Genomic DNA, 26,514 nt, shown 5'->3' with positions numbered 1-26,514 from the left:
TGGTTCATGATTTTGCTTATTGGAATTCTTTCTTTTGAAGCAGTGCTGGTGTCTGCTTGGTTGGTGAGGTCCAACACCAGCTGACTGAGAGGACTCGTTTCTGGGCTCAGCTCTTGGGCTTGAAGTGCTTTAAATTGCAGACTCCGAATTTGGACTTGAATTTAGATGTAGCCAAAATTTTAATGATCTTTTCTGTATCTTCATTATTACTGGAAAACGGCCCAATTCTGCCCTACATGCATTAGTTGGTGTATTTCTCTGGACTTGTAGGATTTTCCGACAGAATTCTGCATGTAGGGCTTCAATTGGATGTTTGTCCCACATTTTAAAATCCATTTTATTGAGTGGCCCCCAAACCTCACTTCCATAAAGTGCTATTGGTAGGATTACACTGTCAAATATTTTAGTCCAAATTTTAATTGGGATGTTGATTTTGAATAATTTCATTTTTATTGCATACATTGCTCTGCGGGCTTTTTCTTTGAGTGCATTCACTGCCATATTAAAGTTTCCCGATGCAGATATGGTCAGACCAAGGTAGGTGTAATTTTTTGTGTGTTCAATTAAGGTGTTGTTCAGGGTGAATTTACATTTGTGTTTCTGACATCTCATTTTTTTTTTGAAAATCATGATTTTAGTTTTTTGGAAATTTACTGCCAAGGCCCAATTATGGCAATATTGCTCCAGAATATTAATGTTTTGTTGAAGACCTTCTTTGGTTGGTGATAGAAGTACCAAGTCATCAGCATATAGCAGGTATTTCACCTCTGTGTCAAATAGTGTGAGTCCTGGGGCTGGAGATTGGTCCAACATATCTGCTAATTCATTGATATAAATGTTGAAAAGATTTGGACTCAAATTGCAGCCTTGTCTCACACCTCGACATTGTGAAAAAAATTCTGTTCTTTGGTTTTTGATTTTTATTGCACACTTGTTTTCTGTGTACATACATTTTATTAAGTCATACACCTTACCACCAAGCCCACTTTGTAGAATTTTGTAGAATAGCCCTTCGTGCAAATTGAATCAAATGCTTTTTAAAGTCAATAAAGCAAGCAAAGATTTTGCCCTCTTTTTTTGGTGGACGTGTTTATTAATTAGTGTGTGTAAGGTGTATATATGGTCAGTAGTGCGATGGTTAGGAAGAAAGCCAATTTGACATTTACTTATTACATTTTTTTCTTGAAGAAAGGTTTGAATTCTTGAATTCAAAATGCTACAGAAAATCTTTCCCAAGTTACTGTTGACGCAAATTCCCCTGTAATTATTGGGGTCTGATTTGTCTCCACTTTTGTGGATAGGGGAGATGAGCCCCTGGTTCCAGACATCAGGGAAGCAGCCAGAAGTTAAAACAATGTTGAACAATTTAAGCTCTCTCTCTGTGTCTCTCTCTCTCTGTGTCTCTCTCTCTCTCTCTGTGTGTCTCTCTCTCTCTGTCTCTGTGTCTCTCTCTCTGTGTCTCTCTCTCTCTCTGTCTCTGTGTCTCTCTCTCTCTTTCTCTCTCTGTCTCTCTCTCTCTCTCTCTCTCTCTCTCTCTCTCTCTCTCTGTGTCTCTCTCTGTGTCTCTCTCTCTCTCTCTCTGTGTCTCTCTCTCTCTCTGTGTCTCTCTCTCTATGTCTCTGTGTGTCTCTCTCTCCGTCTGTCTTGTCTTCTTATTATCATTTGTCCTTTCTCCTTCATCTGAACTATTCCCATCTTGTCCCTTTAATCATGTACATGTCAAAGTCCCACCATGTCTAATTAGTCAAGAGAAGGGTCGTAACAAAATAGTGAAGAAGTGTACCTCTGTCTCCTGTAGGGACGGAGTGGAGGTGCTGCTGACAGATTGTTCTGTTCCAACTGAGGAGTTTGCCTACGGACGCTCCAAGATCTTCATCAGGAACCCCAGAACGGTAGAATAACATAACATTGCATAAGCATAGACAGTTGACCTGGAACCTGTCACTGTCTCTAATATTATAAACGGTACTACTTGATGTTTTTTTTTACATTAGGTTTAGAAGGAGGGTTACTGCCAAGGATGTGACACAACTTTGAAAACAGCAGCATGCTCTGTTATGGAAATTGTAGATTTAGTCATAGATCATAGATGTGAGGATTTTGGGATGTTTATTTATTTATTTTATTTCACCTTTATTTAACCAGGTAGGCTAGTTGAGAACAAGTTCTCATTTGCAACTGCGACCTGGCCAAGATAAAGCACAGCAGTTCGACACATACAACAACAGAGTTACACATGGAATAAACAAACATACAATCAATAATACAGTAGAAACATCTATATACAGCATGTGCACATGAGGTAGGATAAGAGAGGTAAGGCAATAAATAGGCCATGGTCGCAAAGTAATTACAATATAGCAAATAAACACTGGAATGGTAGGATGAGCAGAAGATGAATGTGCAAGTTGAGATACTGGGGTGCAAATGAGCAAGATAAATAAATACAGTATGGGAATGAGGTAGATTGGATGGGCTATTTACAGATAAACTATGTACAGGTGCAGTGATCTGTGAGCTGCTCTGACAGCTGGTGCTTAAAGCTAGTGAGGGAGGTAAGAGTCTCCAGCTTCAGAGATTTTTGCAGTTCGTTCCAGTCATTGGCAGCAGAGAACTGGAAGGACAGGCTGCCAAAGGAAGAATTGGCTTTGGGGGTGACCAGTGAGATATACCTGCTGGAGCGTGTGCTATGGGTGGGTGCTGCTATGGTGTCCAGTGAGCTGAGATAAGGCAGGGCTTTACCAGCAGAGACTTTTAGATGACCTGGAGCCAGTAGGTTTGGCGACGAGTATGAAGCGAGGGCCAGCCAACGAGAGGCATTTTGGACATGACATTGCCGAAGTCGAGGATTGGTAGGATGGTCAGTTTTACGAGGGTATGTTTGGCAGCATGAGTGAAGGATGCTTTCTTGCGAAATAGGAAGCGGATTCTAGATTTAATTTTGGATTGGAGATGTTTAATGTGAGTCTGGAAGGAGAGTTTACAGTCTAACCAGACACCTAGGTATTTATAGTTATCCACATATTTAAAGTCGGAACTGTCCAGAGTAGTGATGCTGGACGGGTGGGCAGGTGCGGGTAGCGATTTGTTGAAGTGCATACATTTAGTTTTACTTGCATTTAAGAGCAGTTGGAGGCCACGGAAGGAGATTTGTATGGCATTGAAGCTCGTCTGGAGGTTAGTTAACACAGTGTCCGAAGAAGGGCCAGAGGTATACAGAATGGTGTCGTCTGCGTAGAGGTGGATCAAAGAATCACCAGCAGCGAGAGCGACATCATTGATGTATACAGAGAAGAGAGTCGGCCCGAGAATTGAACCCTGTGACACCGCCATAGAGACTGCCAGAGGACCGGACAACATGCCCTCCGATTTGACACACTGAACTCTGTCTGCAAAGTAGTTGGTGAACCAGGCAAGGCAGTCATTAGAAAAACTGAGGCTACTGAGTCTGCCGATAAGAATATGGTGATTGACAGAGTCGAAAGCCTAGGCCAGGTCGATGAAGACGGTAGTTCCTCAACGTAGCCTATTTGAAAAATCTTTCCAATGCTTTACCTTTCGACAACCACTCGACATGAAAGGGAAAAAAATGTCATGCTAGGATCCGGTGGAAACGTCATGAAATAGGCCTGCCTGATTACTTCTTATCCCTTACACAAATAGCCTTCCCCAATGTCTGTCTGTCCAGAGCTCAAACAAGAGCTTTGGGCGGAACAAGTTGATACAATGTTTCAAGTTCCTGGCAGACAGGCCATGCGTAACCAATGTGATTCATAGGATATTTCATTTTAAAAGGATATTTTCTACCTCTGTGCTGCAATGGTTTTATTTGTTGGCAATCTTTACATATTTGGCAATGGCAAAGGAAGTTACTTTTAGATATATCATTTTCATTTATATCAAATTTTGATTAACTACATGACATTGATTTTGAGACATGAATACTTTATTATACAGTACCAGTCAAAGGTTTGGACACCTACTCATTCCAGGGTTTTTCTTTATTTTGACTATTTCTACATTGTAGAATAATAGCGAAGACGTCAAAACTATGAAATAACATATATGGAATCATGTAGTAACCCAAAAAGTGTTAAACAAATCAAAATATATTTTATATTTTTGGTTCTTCAAAGTAGCCACCCTTTGCTTTGATGACAGCGTTGCACACTCTTGGTATTCTCTCAACCAGCTTCCAGTCACCTGGAATGCATTTCAATTAACTGGTGTGCCAATCAGTTGTGTTGTGACACGGTAGGGGTGGTATACAGAAGATACCTCCTATTTGGTAAAAGACTAAATCCATATTATGGCAAGAACAGCTCAAATAAGCAAAGAGAAACAACAGTCCATCATTACTTTAAGAGATGAATGTCAGTCAATACGGAACATTTCAAGAACTTTGAACGTTTCTTCAAGTGCAGTCACAAAAACCATCAAGCGCTATGATGAAACTGGCTCTCGTGAGGACCGCCACAGGAAAGGAAGACCCAGAGTTACCTCTGCTGCAGAGGATAAGTTCATTAGAGTTACCAGCCTTAGAAATTGCAGCCCAAATAAATGCTTTAGAGTTCAAGTAACAGACACATCTCAACATCAAGAGGAGACTGCGTGGATCAGGGCTTCATGGTCGAATTGCTGCAAAGAAACCACTACTAAAGGACACCAATAAGAATAACAGACTTGCTTGGGGCAAGAAACACGAGCAATGGACATTAGACTGGTGGAAATCTGTCCTTTGGCCGGATGAATCCAAATGTGTGTCACGACTTCCGCTGAAGTTGGTGCCTCTCCTTGTTCGGGCGGCGTTCGGCGGTCGTAGTCACCGGCTTTCTAGCTGCCACCTATCCACATTTCTTTTTCCATTTGTTATGTCTTGATTGTACACACTTGATTCCCATTATGTTGTTATTATTTCCCTATTTAACCTTCTGGTTCTCATTATGTTTTGTGCGTGATTGTTCCTGTTTTGTGTTAGTCTTGTGTGTTAGGGTTTGTTATCCCTACGTAGATTTATGGTACTGTTTATATTTCCAGACTAAAGTACGTTATTTTTACTCAGTTCTGTTTCCTGCGCTTGACTCCATCCTCACCTATACACCACTGACGCTGACAATGTGAGATGTTTGATTCAAACCGCAATGTCTTTTTGAGACGTAGAGTAGGTGAACAGATGACCGCATGTGTGGTTCCCACCATGAATAATTGAGGAGGAGGTGTGAGGGTGTTGGGGTGCTTCGCTGGTGACACTATCTGGGATTTATTTAGAATTCAAGGCACACTTAACCAGCATGGCTACCACAGCATTCTGCAGGAATGCGCCATCCCATCTGGTTTGCGCTTAGTGGGACTACCATTTGTTTTTCAACCGGATAATGACCCAACACACCTCCAGGCTGTGTAAAGGCTATTTGACCAAGAAGGAGAGTGATGGAGTGCTGCATCAGATGACCTGGCCTCCACAATCCCCCCACCCCCCACCTCAACCCAATTGAGATGGTTTGGGATGAGTTGGACCTCAGAGTGAAGGAAAAGCAGCCAACAAGTGCTCAGCATATGTGAGAACTCCTTCAAGACTGTTGGAAAAGCATTCCAGGTGAAGCTGGTTGAGAGAATGTGCCAAGAGCGTGTAATGCCAAGAGTGTGTAAAGGGTGCCTACTTTGTAGACTGTCAAATATAAAATATGTTTGGATTTGTTTAACACTTTTTTTTGGTTACTACATGATTCCATATATGTTATTTCATAGTTTTGATGTCTTCACTATTATTCTACAATGTATAACAGTGTAAAAAATAAAGTAGGTGTGCACAAACTTTTGGCTGATACTGTAAATGAAATTAAACTGTTCCACCAAAAATGTGCATGTGCAAATCATAATTGGGACGCAGATCAGTAAAAACTGTACGATAACATGGCACTCCAAATGGAAAAGGTTGCCGAACGCTGGTGTAGCCTATTACCGGCAACTTCAGGAGCGTGAAGGCAGAATCTGAGAAGGACAGCAGAAGCGGGAGGAGGGGGGAGGTTCTGGTTAGGCTATATTGATCTCTGGTTTACCCTCTTTAGTAATTTATTTTTATTTACAGTGCTTAAAGCATCAGACAAGCTCAGTAGCCTACATATTTGAGGTCGACAGATTATGATTTTTCAACTCCGATTATTGAAGTACCAAAAAAAGCCTATACCAATTAATCGGCCTAATTTGAAATAATGACAGTTACTGAATGAACAATGAAGACTTTTATTTTAACTTAATATAATACCTAAATAAAATCTATTTAGTCTCAAATAAATAATAAAACATGCTCAATTTGGTTTAAATAATGCAATAACAGTGTTGAAGAAAGTAAAAGTGCAATATGTGCCATGTAAAAAAGCTAACATTTAAATTCCTTGCTCAGAACATATGAAAGCTGGTGGTTCAATATTCCCAGGTCTTTAATATTCCCAGTAAAGAAAAATTTGGTTGCAGTTATCATAGGAATTATGAGGCGTCGACTATTTCTCTCTGTACCATTTGTATTTCATATACCTTTGACTATTTGATGTTCTTATAGGCACTTAGCTACTGCCAGCCTAATCTCAGGAGTTGATAGGCTTGAAGTCATAAACAGCGCTGTGATCAAGCATTGCTAAGAGCTGTTGGCATACGCAGTAAGGTTTGAATGAATGCTTACGAGCCTGCTGCTGCCTACCACCGCTCAGTCAGACTGCTCTATCAAATCATAGACTTAATTATAGTATAACACACAGAAATACGAGCCTTAGGTAATTTAATATGGTCAAATCCGGAAACTATCATTTCGAAAACAAAACGTTGGTTCTGTATTTCACTGAAAGAACAGTTCCGTATTTTATCGAACGGGTGGCAACCCTAAGTCTAAACATTGCTGTTACATTGCACAACCTTCAATGTTATGCCATAATTACGTACAATTCTGGCAAATTAGTTCGCAACGAGCCAGGCGGCCCAAACTGTTGCATATACCCTGACTCTGCGTGCAATGAACTCAAGATACAACATTGCAAGAGAAGTGACACAGTTTCCCTAGTTAATATTGCCTGCTAACATGAATTTATTTGAACTAAATATGCAGGTTTAGAAAAAAATATACTTCTGTGTATTGATTTTAAGAAAGGCATTGATGTTTGTGGCAGGTACATTCGTGCAACGATTGTGCTTTTTTCGCGAATGTGCCTTTTATTAAATCATCACCCATTTGGCGAAATAGGCTGTGATTCGATGATTAATTAACAGGCACCGCATTGATTATATGCAACGCAGGACAAGCTAGTTAACCTAGTAATATCATCAACTATGTGTAGTTAACTAGTGATTATGTGAAGATTGATTGTTTTTTATAAGATAAGTTTAATGCTAGCTAGCAACTTACCTTGGCTCCTTGCTGCACTCGCGTAACAGGTAGTCAGCCTGCCACGCAGTCTCCTCGTGGAATGCAATGTAAACGGCATCCAAAAATGCAGATTACCGATTGTTATGAAAACTTGAAATTGCCCCTAATTAATTGGTCGACCTCTACTACATATAGTTGATTTTATTCAAACATATGGTGAGTCTATATAAAATTTTGACAACTCTATTGACCAATCTTTTTTTTTGTCGTGGACAGCCCTAATCAATTCTATCCATTCTATGTCGACTCGGCCAGTAGCATGGGAAAAAAGGAACATTTAGGCCTATTTTCCATGGTAGCATGGGCTTTTAAGAACATGCAGTGGTGGGTGCAACAACGAAACCTTGTCAGTCCAGGAGCCAGTCTAAACAAAGCTAGTAAAGCCTGATCTCACAGGGTTGTGTCCTTATCCTTGATCTACTGTACCTTACCAGGTTAGCTAAGTATCTCCGTTTCTGGTATAGAGTGACGCTACAGTTCACTCGTGGTGGTACGATGGGGCCTAGTCTAGGTCACTAAACTCTCACCTGATCGGTCTCTGTCTCCAAAGGTATTTGAGGTGGAGAATGTGTTTGGGCAGCTATAGATGCCCCTTGTCTTTCTAAAGATCTTGAGAACCACACAATATTGTCCCAAAATGACATCCTGTCTCAATGAAAATAGTTTTCTTATTCCTAAATTGTACAGACTATGGTGGTGTTCTTAGTATTCTAGTAGATGTTCATGTTCCTATCATCCTCTTGATGCCTTCTTCCTGTGTCCCCAGCTGTTCACTCTGGAGGAGAGGAGGGGGGCGTGTCTGGAGGACCTGGCCACCCTGATCCAGAAGATCTACCGGGGGTGGAAGTCTCGTACTCACTTTCTGCTGCTGAAGAAGAGCCAGGTGGTGGTGGCAGCCTGGTACCGCAGATATGCAGTGAGTTAGCTTGTCTCTACTATGCACACACGAACACATACAGAACGTCATGCCGGTTCAAATGTTTAAGATATGAGTGCATCCGTCTGTGGGAGCACAATCTGATCCAAATATAGCATGCATCGGTCAGAAAATGGATTGTTACAGATCGGTGGTTCACTAAAATGTTTTACTCAAATTACTTTCTACCTTCAGAAAATAGCATCTTTTGTGACAACTGCATCCTCTCTCATGTAACCATGTTGTAACCACGAACAACCCTTGGTAATATCAGTAGCCTAGTCAAACTGCTCGCTGTGAACAGCTTTGTGCACTGACCAACAAGATGTAGGCCTATTCTTGATCAGCGTTCAAATGTTTGTAAAATGGCTTGTGCTTTATTAGTTGAGTGGCAACCAATGTAATTTGCTTGGTTATTTTGATCAAATGCGCTGTTGAAAATGGTGTTTTATTGGAATAAAGGTAGCCTAAGCTATCGCCATGGACACAACTCTCATCTGGCTATAGGTAGGCTATATGCTGATCGGGGTTTAGGCTACATTCAATTTTATTTTGATTGTTCAGGTTCACCATCATCAGTAGTTTTGCTTGAAACAATCAGTGCATATGGTCATTTTTAGATATACAGCTTACAGATGATAATTTCATAAGTACAGAAATTGCTTTTGTTGCCCGCACTGCATGATCGAAGAAGAGAAGCTCACTCCAAATGAGTTGTCAAAACCATTCGATTATGAGACGTGGGTGAAATCCAAAGTTCTGCTATATATTAATTGTCTATGTCAATGGCTATAACTGGTAGTGGGGTGGTAGAGGCCCAGTTTCCCTTATGGCTCCGCTCAGGTACCTATATACATCATATATACTACCGTTCAAAAGTTTGGGGTCACTTAGGAATGTCCTTGTTTTTGAAGGAAAAGCACTTTTTTTTTTGTCCATTTAAAATAACATCAAATTGATGATAAATACAGTGTAGACATTGTTAATGTTGTAAATGACTGTTGTCGCTGGAAACGGCAGATTTTTAATGGAATATCTTCATAGGCGTACAGAGGCCCATTTTATAAGCAACCATTACTCCTGTTCCAATAACATGTTGTGTTAGTTAATCCAAGTTGATCATTTTAAAAGGCTAATTGATCATTAGAAAACCCTTTGGCAGTTATGTTAGCACAGCTGGAAACTGTTCTTCTGATTAAAGAAGCATTAAAACTGGCCTTCTTTAGACTAGTTGAGTATCGGGAGCATCAGCATTTGTGGGTTCGATTACAGGCTCAAAATGGCCAGAAACAAAGAACATTCTTCTGAAACTCCTCAGTCTATTCTTGTTCTGAGAAAGGAAGGCTATTCCATGCTAGAAATTGCCAAGAAACTGAAGATCTCATACAATGCTGTGTACTACTCCCTTCACAGAACAGCGCAAACTATCTCTAACCAGAATAGAAAGAGGAGTGGGAGGCCCCGGTGCACAACTGAGCAAGAGGACAAGTACATTAGGGTGTCTAGTTTGAGAAGCAGATGCCTCACAAGTCCTCAACTGGCAGCTTCATTAAATAGTACCTGCAAAACACCAGTCTCAACGTCAACAGTGAAGAGGCGACTCCGGGATGCTGGCCTTTCTAGGGAGAGTGTCTGTGTTCTTTTGCCCATCTTAATCTTTGCTTTTTATTGGCCAGTCTGAGATATGGCTTTTTCTTTGCAACTCTGCCTAGAAGGCCAGCATCCCGGAGTCGCCTCTTCACTGTTGATGTATTTGCTGGTGTTCCAGCTACAATAGTAATTTACAACATTAACAATGTCTACACCCTATTTCTGATCAATTTGATGGACAAGTAAAATCTGCTTTTCTTTTTTTTTTTAAAGAAGACATTTCCAAGTGACCCCAAACTTTTGAATGGTAGTGTACATATCTTATACACACACACACACACACACACACACAGTCAGTTCAGACAGATCCAGCACAGAGAGGCCCAGCTCATCCATCAGCAGCAGATTTGATTTTAAAATGGAAATTAATTCAACCAAATCGCACTGAATCGTTTGATGCTAAAGTTTTTCTTTCCATCATCGTATCGGAGCCCCATGTATCTAGATGCATATCAAATCGTCTTGAAACTAGAAAGATGCGCATCCCTAATATGGTGGCTATAGAGCTTAGATGCCTGTAGTTCAATCTTACTTGTCAGTTAAGCTCAGTGTTTTTTTCCTTCCCCCTGTTGCAGCAACAAAATAAATATCAGAAGATCAAGAGTGCTACACTAGTGATGCAGTCCTTCATCAGAGGGTGGAAGGTATGTCCATATCCACATACCAGTCAAACACTATAAGAAAGCATGTTTTCCTGTGATAACGCTGTAGTAAAGGCATGTTTAAAAACAATGTTTTTTCTCCAGGCCCGCAACATCTTGCGGCAACTGAAATACGAGAAGAGATGCAAGGAGGCTGTGACTACCATTGCAGCGTACTGGCACGGGACTCAGGTACTGGCTCAAACACTACCTGATTTCAACATAATAATTAGACAATGTAAAGACAAGTATAGAATGATATTGGGAGGAAATGGATGAGCTGCTGATTATGGACATCCACTGCCTTTTGCTTTTGCAAGGTTTATCTGCCATAAAGCCAGGTAAGGAAATACAGTATTATAAGACATGGCTCTGCTCAGGTCTCCCAGCTATACTGAGAGCTAAACTAGAGCAATTTCACAGCTTTTTCCTTCTGGTCTTCTACTGTCGCTGATCTTACCACCGCTGCTTTTCTCATACTCTTTTTCACTCTCTTCCTTCCCTCCTAACCTCCACTCTCCTCCCTCCATCCTTCCACCCTCCCGGCCACCACCAGGCTCGGATGGAGCTGTGGCGCCTAAAGACGGAGGCGCGGAATAAGCGTGCCGTGTCTGTCATATGGGCATACTGGCAGGGGACCAAGGTATTTAAGCCGGTTGCCGTTGTCGTGTTTTGCCATCCCAGCTGTCCGTCATACTCCATGTCCCACCCCTCCTCTTGAAACTGACCAATTGAATGGCTCGTCATCGTTCCTCCATTGTCCCATTGGTCCACTAGTGTCCCTTACCAGTGTCTGGTGATTGACTCATCTGTTTTATTGTCCCTTCAATAGGTGTCATTTGAGGGATATTGGGTGGCTAACCTTATCCCACTAACATCTATTTAAACGTCTGTTTGCTAGTCCTCTGTTACTGTTATGGAGCCTCTCTTACATTCTCTCTTTAGGAACAACTGCAAGTCCCACAACACAATTCTCCTTTCCATTCCCATGTCTATGTCTGTTGTTTTCTTGATGTTTGTCATTGCATTCCTCTGTAATCTGTTTTTATGAGAGACATGACGGATAGTACATGATAATGGACGTACAGTATCCAATCAGAATTAATATCATGTGTTCACTTTGATGTAATAATTCTGAGGACTGTGCTAAGAATAGACTGTATTCCATGTGCCATTACAGAAACACAAAGAGCAGGGTTAGGGTCATTTCCACTTAAATTCCAGTCAATTCAGGAAGTACACTGAAATTCCAATTCTCTTCAATGCTTTTCAATGAGGAACATTTGGAATTTGGTTTACTTACTGAATTGATTTGAATTTAAATGGAATTGGCCCAACCCTGCTAGGTATCTTCAGATCATATAGCCTAATGGTCATAGCACATACCACCATTAGCACTTTATGGACTTTTAAAGTGCTATATGTTTTAGAGGCAACATATAATCCTTTAAAACAGTCCATGCACAACATGTCATGTTTTATGGACATTTAACAACAAGGGATGCAGATCAACTCAGTCCTGCTATCCATTGAAAAACAACCTTTACAACTATTTTGTAACTCTGCATGATCTTATCTAAAGGCTTTACAGCCACACTCACCAGATAATCGTCAAAGATCATGTATTGCTACATGTTGCATGACCAAAGCAGTCATGTGTGGCTTAATTTATCGACTAATCGTCCCATCTGATTGGTGGATCTAGTCTAGTTTCTTAGACTGACAAAGCCCACTGTAACTGGCACTGCATTGGAGTGGTGTCAGTGAGTTATGTGAGCTGTTTGTACTAAAACAGACCATGCCAAGTAGTCACAAAGTTCAATGAATATAATCGATCAGATACTATATCGGTTACAATTCATTTCGGTGTACTTCAGGAAAACCTGGACTTTTGTACTAATGTTGCTAGTTCATCAAATCAAGATTTATTTACACGGCACATTTCAGACATGGAATGCAACACAATGTGTGTCACAGGAAAAACAAATATTTACTACATTATGCCCTGAATATATTCTACCATGCCCAGAAACCTGCTCCTCTTATCCTCTGCCCCCAACGCTCTAGGCGACCAGTTTTGATAGCCTTTAGCCGCACCCTCATACTACTCCTTCTCTGTTCCGCGGGTGATGTGGAGGTAAACCCAGGCCCTGCATGTCCCCAGGTACCCTCATTTGTTGACTTCTGTGATCGAAAAAGCCTTGGTTTTATGCATGTCAACATCAGAAGCCTCCTCCCTAAGTTTGTTTTACTCACTGCTTTAGCACACTCTGCTAACCCTGATGTCCTTGCCGTGTCTGAATCCTGGCTCAGGAAGGCCACCAAAAATTCAGAGATTTCCATACCCAACTATAACATCTTCCGTCAAGATAGAACTACCAAAGGGGGCGGAGTTGCAGTCTACTGCAGAGATAGCCTGCAAAGTAACGTCATACTTTCCAGGTCCATACCCAAACAGTTCGAACTACTAATTTTGAAAATTACCCTCTCCAGAAATAAGTCTCTCACTGTTGCCGCCTGCTACCGGCCACCCTCAGCTCCCAGCTGTGCCCTGGACACCATTTGTGAATTGATCGCCCCCATCTAGCTTCAGAGTTTGTTCTGTTAGGTGACCTAAACTGGGATATGCTTAACACCCCGGCAGTCCTACAATGTAAGCTAGATGCCCTCAATCTCACTCAAATCATCAAGGAACCCAGCAGGTACAACCCTAACTCTGTAAACAAGGGCACCCTCATAGACGTCATCCTGACCAACTGGCCCTCCAAATACACCTCCGCTGTCTTCAACCAGGATCTCAGCGATCACTGCCTCATTGCCTGTATCTGCCACGGAGCCGCAGTCAAACGACCACCCCTCATCACTGTCAAACGCTCCCTAAAACACTTCTGTGAGCAGGCCTTTCTAATCGACCTGGCCCGGGTATCCTGGAAGGACATTGACCTCATCCCGTCAGTTGAGGATGCCTGGTCATTCTTTAAAAGTAACTTCCTCACCATTTTAGACAAGCATGCTCCGTTCAAAAAATGCAGAACCAAGAACAGATACAGCCCTTGGTTCACTCCAGACCTGACTGCCCTCGACCAGCACAAAAACATCCTGTGGCGGACTGCAATAGCATCGAATAGCCCCGTGATATGCAACTGTTCAGGGAAGTCAGGAACCAATACACGCAGTCAGTCAGGAAAGCTAAGGCCAGCTTCTTCAGGCAGAAGTTTGCATCCTGTAGCTCCAACTCCAAAAAGTTCTGGGACACTGTGAAGTCCATGGAGAACAAGAGTACCTCCTCCCAGCTGCCCACTGCACTGAGGCTAGGTAACACGGTCTCCACCGATAAATCCACGATTATCGAAAGCTTCAATAAGCACTTCTCAACGGCTGGCCATGCCTTCCGCCTGGCTACTCCAACCTCGGCCAACAGCTCCGCCCCCCGCAGCTCCTCGCCCAAGCCTCTCCAGGTTCTCCTTTACCCAAATCCAGATAGCAGATGTTCTGAAAGAGCTGCAAAACCTAGACCCGTACAAATCAGCTGGGCTTGACAATCTGGACCCTCTATTTCTGAAACTATCTGCCGCCATTGTCGCAACCCCTATTACCAGCCTGTTCAACCTCTCTTTCATATCGTCTGAGATCCCCAAGGATTGGAAAGCTGCCGCAGTCATCCCCCTCTTCAAAGGGGAGACACCCTGGACCCAAACTGCTATAGACCTATATCCATCCTGCCCTGCCTATCTAAGGTCTTCGAAAGCCAAGTCAACAAACAGGTCACTGACCATCTCGAATCCCACCGTACCTTCTCCGCTGTGCAATCTGGTTTCCGAGCCGGTCACGGGTGCACCTCAGCCACGCTCAAGGTACTAAACGATATCATAACCGCTATCGATAAAAGACAGTACTGTGCAGCCGTCTTCATCGACCTCGCCAAGGCTTTCGACTCTGTCAATCACCATATTCTTATCGGCAGACTCAGTAGCCTCGGTTTCTCGGATGACTGCCTTGCCTGGTTCACCAATTACTTTGCAGACAGAGTTCAGTGTGTCAAATCGGAGGGCATGCTGTCCGGTCCTCTGGCAGTCTCTATGGGGGTGCCACAGGGTTCAATTCTCGGGCCGACTCTTTTCTCTGTATATATCAATGATGTTGCTCTTGCTGCGGGCGATTCCCTGATCCACCTCTACGCAGACAACACCATTCTATATACTTTCGGCCCGTCATTGGACACTGTGCTATCTAACCTCCAAACGAGCTTCAATGCCATACAGCACTCCTTCCGTGGCCTCCAACTGCTCTTAAACGCGAGTAAAACCAAATGCATGCTTTTCAACCGATCGCTGCCTGCACCCGCATGCCCGACTAGCATCACCACCCTGGATGGTTCCGACCTTGAATATGTGGACATCTATAAGTACCTAGGTGTCTGGCTAGACCGCAAACTCTCCTTCCAGACTCACATCAAACATCTCCAATCGAAAATCAAATCAAGAGTCGGCTTTCTATTCCGCAACAAAGCCTCCTTCACTCACGCCGCCAAGCTTACCCTAGTAAAACTGACTATCCTACCGATCCTCGATTTCGGCGATGTCATCTACAAAATGGCTTCCAACACTCTACTCAGCAAACTGGATGCAGTCTATCATAGTGCCATCCGTTTTGTCACCAAAGCACCTTATACCACCCACCACTGCGACTTGTATGCTCTAGTCGGCTGGCCCTCGCTACATATTCGTCGCCAGACCCACTGGCTCCAGGTCATCTACAAGTCCATGCTAGGTAAAGCTCCGCCTTATCTCAGTTCACTGGTCACGATGGCAACACCCATCCGTAGCACACGCTCCAGCAGGTGTATCTCACTGATCATCCCTAAAGCCAACACCTCATTTGGCCGCCTTTCGTTCCAGTACTCTGCTGCCTGTGACTGGAATGAACTGCAAAAATCGCTGAAGTTGGAGACTTTTATCTCCCTCACCAACTTCAAACATCAGCTATCCGAGCAGCTAACCGATCGCTGCAGCTGTACATAGTCTATTGGTAAATAGCCCACCCATTTTCACCTACCTCATCCCCATACTGTTTTTATACTGTTTTTTTTTTTTTTTATGTATTTATTTATTTACTTTTCTGCTCTTTTGCACACCAATATCTCTACCTGTACATGACCATCTGATCTTTTATCACCCCAGTGTTAATCTGCAAAATTGTATTATTCGCCTACCTCCTCATGCCTTTTGCACACATTGTATATAGACTGCCCATTTTTTTTCTACTGTGTTATTGACTTGTTAATTGCTTACTCCATGTGTAACTCTGTGTTGTCTGTTCACACTGCTATGCTTTATCTTGGCCAGGTCGCAGTTGCAAATGAGAACTTGTTCTCAACTAGCCTACCTGGTTAAATAAAGGTGAAATAAAAAATAAAATAAAATACACAACAAACATGAGGATTAAAAAACAAAATAATATAAAAAATGTAACGACTAAAAGCACCCTAAGGAAAAGCAAAGCTAAAAAGGTGTGTTTTAAGATCCCTTTTACATTGTCCAGTTTTGTCCCCCCTCAGGATCTCTGGCAGGCTGTTCCAGAGGCTAGGGTCATAATAACTAAAGGCTGCCACCATGCCTCTTGGTCCCAGGCTTTGGGATAGTTAAAAGGCCAGTGCCAGACGTCCTGAGGGGTACATAACTTAAAAGCATTTCTGACATGTACTGGGGTGCACAATCGTGTATTGATTTAAAAAACAATAAAATAATCTTAACATGAATTCTAAAACTCACATGCAGCCAGTGCAGAGACTTTAAAACCTGTGTTACTGTGTGCTCTCCGTCTGGTCTTGGTCAGAATCCGTGCTGCAGCATTCTGTATGTTTTACAGTACAGAGACTTTAAAACCTGTGTACTGTGTGCTCTCCGTCTGGTCTTGGTCAGTATCCGTGCTGCAGCATTCTGTATGTTTTACAGTACAGAGACTTTAAAACCTGTGTACTGTGTGCTCTCCGTCTGGTCTTGGTCAGTATCCGTGCTGCAGCATTCTGTATGTTTTACAGTACAGAGACTTTAAAACCTGTGTACTGTGTGCTCTCCGTCTGGTTTTACTACAGAGACTTTAAAACCTGGTCACTGTGTGCTCCCGTCTGGTCTTGGTCAGTATCCGTGCTGCAGCATTCTGTATGTTTTACAGTACAGAGACTTTAAAACCTGTGTACTGTGTGCTCTCCGTCTGGTCTTGGTCAGTATCCGTGCTGCAGCATTCTGTATGTTTTGCAGTTGACCAATGGCTTTCGTTGACCAATTGCTTTCTTGGGTAGACCAGACAGGAGAGCATTACAGTAGTGAAACCTGCTTATCATAAAAACGTGGAGAAACGGCCGCACGATGACAATGTTCCTCAGGTGGTAAAAAGCTATTTTGGTCACATTGCTAATGTGTGATTCAAAATTGTGTTCAGAATCTAAAATAACACCTAGTTTTTTTATCTTTCTGTTTGATCTTTATTGACCGTGAATTAAAGCCAGAATACTCTCTGTGCTTTAGCGCCAACAATAAGTACCTCAGTCTTGTCTTGATTTAGCTGGAGGAAGTTGTGAGCCATCCAAGTATTTAAATCACTAATACAGTCTAATAATGTATCTGTGGTGCTAACATCCTCTGGTCACAGAGAAATATAAAGTTGTGTATTGTCTGTGTAGTAGGGAATGTCAATGCTGTGCTTTCTGATAACGCTGCCACGTATATGTTTATAAACTGAACAGTACCGGACCCAAAATTGAACCTTGTAAAATGCCATGTATTTTCTCTGAATTATGTTCACCAAGGGTGACAAACTCTTGACCGGTCAAATAGGTCCTAAACCAATTTAGAACTTGACTGGAGAAACCAACCCACCTGTCCAGAAGGACATCATTTTCAACAGGGTTGAATGCAGCACTTAAATCCAAGAGCACAAGGAGAGCTGTTTGACATCTGTGGTGGCTCATTTACCACTTTAACTAAGGCAGTCTCTGTGCTGTGGTGGGCACAAAAAAACAGATCGCAATTTTTAATAATGTAGTTGGCTTTTGAAAAAAAAGAATTATCTGTTTGAAAACCAATTTCTCCATTTTGCTTAAGAATGGAAGGTTGGAGATTGGCTGAAAATTGCTGAGAGCTGAAGAATCTAGACTATTTTTCTTCTTCAGAGGTTTTACCGTAGCAGTTTTTAGTGCAGTGGGGGAAGTGGCAATGGACAGGGAGTGTTTAACAATAGCTTGTACTACTTCAGATATGCAATTAAATGTGGATTTGAAGAAGGTGGTGGTGGGATAGAATCCAGAAGGCAGGTAGAAGGCCTTAAGTTGTGATATCACTTTCCTGAGCATGTCTGTCTGTGTCAAGCAGGGAAAATAAATCCATAGTGCCTTTTGTGGTAGGCTAGGAAACATATCATCAAACTTCTCATCAGGTCTTGCTTGACTGATACCCAGCCTAATGTTTATCTGAAATATGCTGCATACTCAAGTCCTTCTGTTCACCTGATTTAGAATTCCTCACAATCAAATGTCGACCGCATTATCTACCAAGGGAATTCTCTTCGATTATAATCACAGCCGTATATATTCCCCCCCAAGCAGACACATCGATGGCTCTGAACTAACTTTATTTGACTCTTTGCAAACTGGAATCCATACATCCTGAGGCTGCATTCATTGTAGCTGGGGATTTTAACAAGGCTAATCTGAAAACAAGACTCCCTAAATTGTATCAGCATATCGATTGCGCAACCAGGACTGGCAAAACCTTGGATCACTGCTATTCTAACTTCCGCGACGCATATAAGGCCCTGCCCCGCCCTCCTTTCGGAAAAGCTGACCACGACTCCATTTTGTTGATCCCTGCCTACAGACAGAAACTAAAACAAGAAGCTCCCACGCTGAGGTCTGTTTAACGCTGGTCCGACCAATCTGATTCCACACTCCAAGACTGCTTCCATCACGTGGACTGGGATATGTTTCGTATTGCGTCAGACATCAACATTGACGAATACGCTGATTCGGTGTGCGAGTTCATTAGAACGTGCGTTGAAGATGTCGTTCCCATAGCAACGATTAAAACATTCCCAAACCAGAAACACTGGATTGATGGCAGCATTCGCGTGAAACTGAAAGTGCGAAACACTGCTTTTAATCAGGGCAAGGTGACCATAAATATGACCGAATACAAACAGTGTAGCTATTCCCTCCGCAAGGCAATCAAACAGGCTAAGCGTCAGTATAGAGACAAAGTAGAATCTCAATTCAACGGCTCAGACATAAGAGGTATGTGGCAGGGTCTACAGTCAATCACGGATTACAAAAAGAAAACCAGCCCCGTCACGGACCAGGATGTCTTGCTCCCAGGCAGACTAAATAACTTTTTTCCCACTTTGAGGACAATACAGTGCCACTGACACGGCCTGCAACCAAAACATGCGGCCTCTCCTTCACTGCAGCCGAGGTGAGTAAAACATCTAAACATGTTAACCCTCGCAAGGCTGCAGGCCCAGATGGCATCCCCAGCCGCGCCCTCAGAGCATGCGCAGACCAGCTGGCTGGTGTGTTTACGGACATATTCAATCAATCCCTATTATCCCAGTCTGCTGTTCCCACATGCTTCAAGAGGGCCACAATTGTTCCTGTTCCCAAGAAAGCTAAGGTAACTGAGCTAAACGACTACCGCCCGGTAGCACTCACTTCCGTCATCATGAAGTGCTTTGAGAGACTAGTCAAGGACCATATCACCTCCACCCTACCTGACACCCTAGACCAGGGGTCCCCAACTTTTTCCTGTGAGGGCCACATAACTTTTCCCTTCTCTGCTGGGGGGCCGGTGTCAGTTTGTAACAGAAAAAGTGTGACGATCGTAGGGGAGCTTAAAAAATGTATTGTTTTCCAGAAAGCCACACATAACCAAATAACCCTTTCCAGGTTCTTTACTGAAAAAAAGTCAGGAAACAAATAATAACACTATTAATGAAATAAATAATAACTAAATAACCCTCTCTGAGTTCTTCACAGAAAAAACAGGAAATAAATAATAACTAAATAACCCTCTCTGGGTTCTTCATAGAAAAAACAGGAAATAAATAATAACTAAATAACTCTCTCTGGGTTCTTCATAGAAAAAAAAGCCATGGAACATTAACTTTCTGTCGTGCCATGCACAATCTTAACAGATAAAAGTTCAGCTCAGTTGTCAGAGCAGAATCTCTCTGACACATATGAGCAGTCTCTTAAAGTTCTTGTGTTCCTTCCTTATAATCCTTTTGTAGGTTCCAGTAGGCTTGTAGACACCGCTGTTTGCAGCTCTCTCTCATCAACTTCCCTGTGAAAACCACAAAAGAAGCAGGTTGAGAAACTGAACTAAGTGATACAGCACCTACACAGCACAATACATTTCACTACCAGTATGGTTGTAAAGATGGATTTTATCCCAGTAGATTTTATTATGATTATATTTGTTTATGCTCAGAATGACTCATTCAAGTCAGAAAAGTGAGCTTACCTATGTATGTTCATCAGTGTGAACTGTGGGCCTGCATCTGGCGGATGAGAAGTAGAATATCAGGTTCCATATTACTTTCAGCCAGTCTCAAGCACTGATGCAAATGTTCATCTGTCAATCTTGATCTCATCGGGGTTTTCAGCAGTTTCATGCGAGAAAAGGTTTTCTCGCAGATATACGTGCTGCCAAAAACTGTGGACATTTTCATTGCGTGTTTTTTGATGTTTGGATATGTGTCGTTTGGGAGGGCGGCATAGAAGTCAATGAGACTGTTGGGCTTGAATGCGTCTTTCAGAACATCACAGTTCTGTAACTCAGCCAACTCAAACTGATATGAAGGCTGGGCTTCATCAATGTCGGCAACAAAGGGGTTCTGAAAAAGACGGATTTCTTTTGCATGAACATGTAGTTCACTGAATCGCACACCGAACTCCGCCTTCAGCATTTCCAGTGCTTCCACGCACTTTTCAGCTGGGAACGGGACCGCTGGGTTCTCTGTCGACAGGTTTTGGGTAGCAGGAAGATGGACGAAGTTGCGCTTTTTCACTTGTTCCAAAAGCAGCGCTAATTTCACCTCAAATGCTTTTATGTGTGAATACATGTCGCAAATGAGTTTCCCCTCGCCTTGTAGCTGCAAGTTAAGGCTGTTAATTATTTCTGTCACGTCTGTTAAAAATGCGAGGTGCCATTTCCATTCTGGGTCGATCAGCTCTGGGACCGTTTTGTCTTTTAAATGAAGAAATGCGTTAATTTCGGGTAGCAGCTCGTAAAAACGCCTCAAAACTCTGCCCCGGCTCAGCCATCGGACCTCTGTGTAGTACAGCACATCTCCGTGCGTAGACTCCAGTTCAGACAGGAATTCTTGGAACTGCCTGTGTTTAAGTCCCTTTGCTCTGATGAAGTTTATGCACGACACCACAACCTTCATTACAGAATCCCACTTCAACACTTTGCAGCACAGTGCTTGCTGGTGAATTAGGCAGTGGACTCGTAGCGGGGCGGTGAGACCCCTTTTTTCCAACTCCCGGTTCATGCGTCCTATTAGACCGCGAGTTTCGCCCACCATGCTAGGAGCCCCGTCAGTCGTGATGCTAGCTAGCTTTGACCAGTCCAGGTCCAACTTCTCCATGGTTTGGCACACTTTGTCAAAAATATCCTCTCCCGTTGTAGTCCCTTTGAGACTTTGGAGGGCTGCCAGCTCCTCGCATATCTCAAAGTTTGCGCTAACTCCACGAATAAAAATGAGCAGTTGCGCTGTGTCTTGCACGTCCGTGCTCTCATCCAGTGCTAATGAAAAAAGTCAAATTCTTTCGTCTTCTGCTGCAGCTGGGCATATACATTACTCCCGATTTCTTCAACGCGTCTGGTGATTGTACTCGCCGACAGACTTACGGCATTAAATGCATCTTTCTTCTCGGGACACACCTCCTCCGCGACAGCATCCATACCTTTCTTAACAAACTCTCCGTCAGTGAAAGGCTTACCGCTTCTTGCTATCAGTTTAGCAACCCGAAAGCTGGCCCGAACGGATGCCTGGTTCAGCTGAGCTTGGCGTACAAATGTATTCTGCTGAGATAGTAGTCCACTTTTTAGCTTTGAGAGTTTGTCTGCTCGTATTTGGCCTTGCAAGCTATCGTACTTGTCTTTGTGACGGGATTCATAGTGTCGGCGAAGATTGTATTCTTTGAATACCGCCACCGTCTCTTGACAGATGAGACAAACAGCCTTTTCTTTGCATTGAACAAAAAAAAAATTGTTTGTCCACTGCAGGTTAAATACCCTGCATTCTGAATCAATTTTTCTCTTACCTAACCTTTTCGCCATTATTCCGTTCTCTCTTTGACAGGGCCGGGCCTAGGATTTTTTTTTCTGGAGGCCAAATAGGAAAAAAATTCGATAGCGTCTCTGGTATTGTTCAGAGGGCCGGGCCAAATGTGCTGACGGGCCGTATCCGGCCCGCGGGCCGGAGTTTGGTGACCACTGCCCTAGACCCACTCCAATTTGCTTACCACCCAAATAGGTCCACAGACGATGCAATCTCAACCACACTGCACACTGCCCTAACCCATCTGGACAAGAGGAATACCTATGTGAGAATGCTGTTCATCGACTACAGCTCGGCATTTAACACCATAGTACCCTCCAAGCTCGAGACCCTGGGTCTCGACCCCGCCCTGTGCAACTGGGTACTGGACTTCCTGACAGGCCGCCCCCAGGTGGTGAGGGTAGGCAACAACATCTCCACCCCGCTGATCCTCAACACTGGGGCCCCACAAGGGTGCGTTCTGAGCCCTCTCCTGTACTCCCTGTTCACCCATGATTGCGTGGCCACGCACGCCTCCAACTCAATCATCAAGTTTGTGGACGACACAACAGTGGTAGGCTTGATTACCAACAACGACAAGACGGCCTACAGGGAGGAGGTGAGGGCCCTCGGAGTGTGGTGTCAGGAAAATAACCTCACACTCAACGTCAACAAAACTAAGGAGATGATTGTGGACTTCAGGAAACAGCAGAGGGAACACCCCCCTATCCACATCGATGGAACAGTAGTGGAGAGGGTAGCAAGTTTTAAGTTCCTCGGCATACACATCACAGACAAACTGAATTGGTCCACCCACACAGACAGCATCGTGAAGAAGGCGCAGCAGCGCCTCTTCAACCTCAGGAGGCTGAAGAAATTCGGCTTGTCACCAAAAGCACTCACAAACTTCTACAGATGCACAATCGAGAGCATCCTGGCGGGCTGTATCACCGCCTGGTACGGCAACTGCTCCGCCCACAACCGTAAGGAGGGGGGTAGTGAGGGTAGTGAGGTCTGCACAACGCATCACCGGGGGCAAACTACCTGCCCTCCAGGACACCTACACCACCCGATGTTACAGGAAGGCCATAAAGATCATCAAGGACAACAACCACCCGAGCCACTGCCTGTTCACCCCGCTATCATCCAGAAGGCGAGGTCAGTACAGGTGCATCAAAGCTGGGACCGAGAGACTGAAAAACAGCTTCTATCTCAAGGCCATCAGACTATTAAACAGCCACCACTAACATTGAGTGGCTGCTGCCAACACACTGACTCAACTCCAGCCACTTTAATAATGGGAATTGATGGGAAATTATGTAAAATATATCACTAGCCACTTTAAACAATGCTACCTAATATAATGTTTACATACCCTACATTATTCATCTCATACGTATATACTGTACTCTATCATCTACTGCATCTTTATGTAATACATGTATCACTAGACACTTTAACTATGCCATTTTGTTTACATACTCATCTCATATGTATATACTGTACTCGATACCATCTACTGTATCTTGCCTATGCCGCTCTGTACCATCACTCATATATCACATTCATATATCTTTATGTACATATTCTTTATCCCCTTACACTTGTGTGTATAAGACGGTAGTTTTGGAATTGTTAGTTAGATTACTTGTAGGTTATTACTGCATTGTCGGAACTAGAAGCACAAGCATTTCGCTACACTCGCATTAACATCTGCTAACCATGTGTATGTGACAAATAAAATTTGATTTGATTTATTCATCACATTTAGTTAGGTTTGCAGGGGTAGGATATATCAGGCCATCAATGGTCGAAGAGCACTCAAGTTATTCTGATTACTAGTGATCACTCAGTCATAAGCTCCACATGGTAGCTAATGTTTCCTCCATTGTCTTTAATCTTTTCATCTTTATGCTCCTTCAGTGCCGGGTAGGCTACATATTGCTGTTCGTCTGCTTCTTATTTATACCAACACCTATCCCAATGGGTATATACCTCCCAAAACACACTAAATCCAACCCCACCACTTCCCCAGGCTCGGAGAGAACTGCGGTATCTAAAGGTGGCGGCGCGAGAAAAGCACGCCGTGTCTGTCATTTGGACCGGCTGGCAGGGGACCAAGGTATTTGGGAAGAAGCCTGTAAACAATATCCATCCATATCCCGCCGCCCGCCTGCCATTTCTCCATCAGATCCAACCAGACAGATGCCAGACCCCTGCATTAACTAAACAATAGTCTGGAGAGACTGCGAATGTCTCTCTAGCTATCCTCCCCATTACCACCACCCATCACATTTATATTGCATGACAAGTTGCCATACGAACCCCTCATCCAATGTCCCATTGCATGTTAAAACAGAATTGCGGGGGGGGGGGGGGATACTTAGCCTACTGGACCAGAGCAAGACCCCCAAACACCCATGCTGGCTCTCTCAGCCAAGCTAGCTGCTGTTTAGTCTTTAATGGTTTAATGGAAGAGATCTAGAGATAGATGATAATGGACAGGCCTGGGCGCGAGGGCTAAGGGTGGGGGAGGGGAGGGTTGGGGTAAAGATACAGTCACTTAAGCCTCTTTGCTGTGCAGCCTGATGGATTATAGCTGATCCAGACTGACACCGGGAGGGGGGGTGAGGAAGGCGGGGGGGATGTTGACAGGCACTAGACTTGCATCACACACAGTGTCTGGAACCTTGGATAAACTCTGCCTGCCCTACCCCAAACCACCCAAACACTCACACTCCGCTATCCTGGCTTTGAGTTCTTCTTACCAAAGGTCAGGATGTTAAGGTGTGTTTCGGTTCCTCCCTGAGGCCCATGCCTCACCTTTTGCAACCTCTATCTGCAGGATGTCTGCTCTCTTTCTTTATTTCTTTCTGCATGCTGTTCTCACCATAAATTGCATGCTACACCTCCTTGCTTGCTGATTCCTTGAGGCTTGCAGCATTTTTTTTCTCAGTGTGCAGTGCAGTGTATGGAACGTTGGAGAGACCTCCTGATGGACTTGTTACCTTGAGCTTTGTACTTTGCTCTTGGCCAACAGAGCCATGTCTGTTTCAATCAAAAAGACTAGTTGATGTACAGTACATAATCAAACTACAGCATTATTATAATGTCTATTTCATGATAATTGCATTCTTCCCATAGTTGGTTAAATCGTCTTCAGGATCTTGGTAACTAGACAGGGCTCGTGTGACGTGTTTCCTCACACAGGGCAGTGTCTCTTCCTCCATATCAGTCTATTATTCCCTCCTTTCAATCGTTCGTTCCTTCCCTCTCTTTCCTCCCTTCTTCCCAAAAGGCACGCAGGGAGCTGAGGCGCCTGAAGGAGGAGGCCAGGCGTAAGCACGCCGTCGCCATCATTTGGGCCTACTGGCTGGGACTCCAGGTATACCTGCCCACTGCCCAGCCTTCCCTACCCTCCAGCCACCCTTCTAGCCTAACCAGCCACTCCTTTCTACCCTAACCAATCACCCCTTACCCTCTCAGCCACTCCCCGGTCTTTGGTGTTGGAGGGGTAGGCACACTTCACAGAACCCGCATGCAGTCAGCCTCAGCCTATCATAGCTCGGGACCAACCACACAGTGATGACACAGTTCATGCATGTGAGCTCCAGAGTGACTGATTTGATATCTGGACAGTCCAGTACCAAAGGATATGCCCTCCTACCTTCCCTCCCCTCCTGTATCCCTGCAGTGACACACATTACGTTATTATTACGTCTATCCTGCTCTCTCCATGAGGCCAGCAGGGCTTTAGATAAGCTGGCTATGGTTGGTTATAATTCATTCACAGATGCTCTTTTTTTTTTCTTTTTTTTTTTTTTGCTCGTTCTTGAAGACTGCAGCCTCTTAACAGAGAGGTCAAAGGCACTACTGACCCTGACTGACATGGATGGATGTCTGTCTGTCTCTAGCAATTGCTGTATGTCCTGTCTGCATCATGTGCATGATAAGCTGTGTAACCATCAACATGTCTAACCCTCTATAGGTCTTGTTGTCTGATGCTATATCTACTCCATTCTCCAGTCGTTTTCTCATGTATTACTGTAGTCTGAGTGGCCCCAATCCTGTCATCACATTAATTGACTGCACAATGTGCATGTCACCTTTGCACATCAGAGCAGCTCTCAGAACGTGTTAAAACCTGTCGACTCCAATCAGTGTGATTTAAATTGACCACCTCATTTTTAATTAACTATGTAACATCTCATTTTCAGAAAAAAACATTTAGGAGAAAGTCCCATTCTGATTTGAGTTGAGTGCTCAACAGATTTTCCCTCCCTTTGTTTGTATGATGTTGCTTGAGTTCATTGTAACTAACCACGTCTGCCTGTTGCTATAGTCATCACCACTGTAATCTCTTCTCTATTGGCCCCATGCCTCAAATCAGATAACTATGGGGATGGATGATTGACGGCCAGTTGTCTCCTTGGTTACAGGTCCGCCGGGAGTACAGGAAGTTCTTTAGGGCCAACGCTGGCAAGAAGATCTACGACTTCACCATCCAGAGAATCGTAAGTAGAAGCGTGAATGTAGCCTGGTGCCAGATCTATTTATGCGGTCTTGCCGAGTTG

General features: G+C 43.6%; 2 protein-coding genes across 5 annotated transcripts in view; one reads left to right on the top strand and one right to left on the bottom strand.

Annotated features, from left to right (window-relative positions):
* LOC115111174 (unconventional myosin-Ib-like) overlaps positions 1-26,514 on the top strand; it is a 155,581-nt gene that overhangs the window by 124,434 nt on the left and 4,633 nt on the right. Inside the window, exons 19-25 of one of the 4 annotated variants that reach the window (XM_065013600.1) lie at positions 1,799-1,892; positions 8,184-8,333; positions 10,559-10,627; positions 10,730-10,816; positions 11,181-11,267; positions 25,239-25,325; positions 26,380-26,454. In XM_065013600.1, the coding sequence (XP_064869672.1) occupies positions 1,799-1,892; positions 8,184-8,333; positions 10,559-10,627; positions 10,730-10,816; positions 11,181-11,267; positions 25,239-25,325; positions 26,380-26,454 (649 nt within the window). The remainder of the gene's footprint in view (positions 1-1,798; positions 1,893-8,183; positions 8,334-10,558; positions 10,628-10,729; positions 10,817-11,180; positions 11,268-25,238; positions 25,326-26,379; positions 26,455-26,514) is intronic. The other 3 variants (XM_065013604.1, XM_029637070.2, XM_029637081.2) reach the window with 3 other exon arrangements.
* On the bottom strand, positions 19,407-21,425 carry LOC135565708 (general transcription factor II-I repeat domain-containing protein 2-like). Its single transcript, XM_065013597.1, has 2 exons — positions 20,137-21,425; positions 19,407-19,956 (listed from the first exon to the last, which is right to left on the bottom strand). Exon 1 carries the CDS (start codon positions 21,263-21,265, stop codon positions 20,150-20,152), a length of 1,116 nt encoding a protein of 371 aa, XP_064869669.1. The 5' UTR covers positions 21,266-21,425; the 3' UTR covers positions 19,407-19,956; positions 20,137-20,149.

The sequence above is a fragment of the Oncorhynchus nerka genome, linkage group LG3, assembly GCF_034236695.1.
Source record: "Oncorhynchus nerka isolate Pitt River linkage group LG3, Oner_Uvic_2.0, whole genome shotgun sequence".
NCBI classification, from domain to species: Eukaryota; Metazoa; Chordata; class Actinopteri; order Salmoniformes; family Salmonidae; genus Oncorhynchus; species Oncorhynchus nerka.
Note: the sequence above shows the minus strand (reverse complement) of the source record. Positions and strands in the feature narration are given on the sequence as shown.

Coding starts and splice junctions, on each gene's coding strand:
- LOC135565708 (XM_065013597.1), bottom strand. CDS start 21,265: ATGGAGAAGTTGGACCTGGACTGGTCAAAGCTAGCTAGCATCACGACT.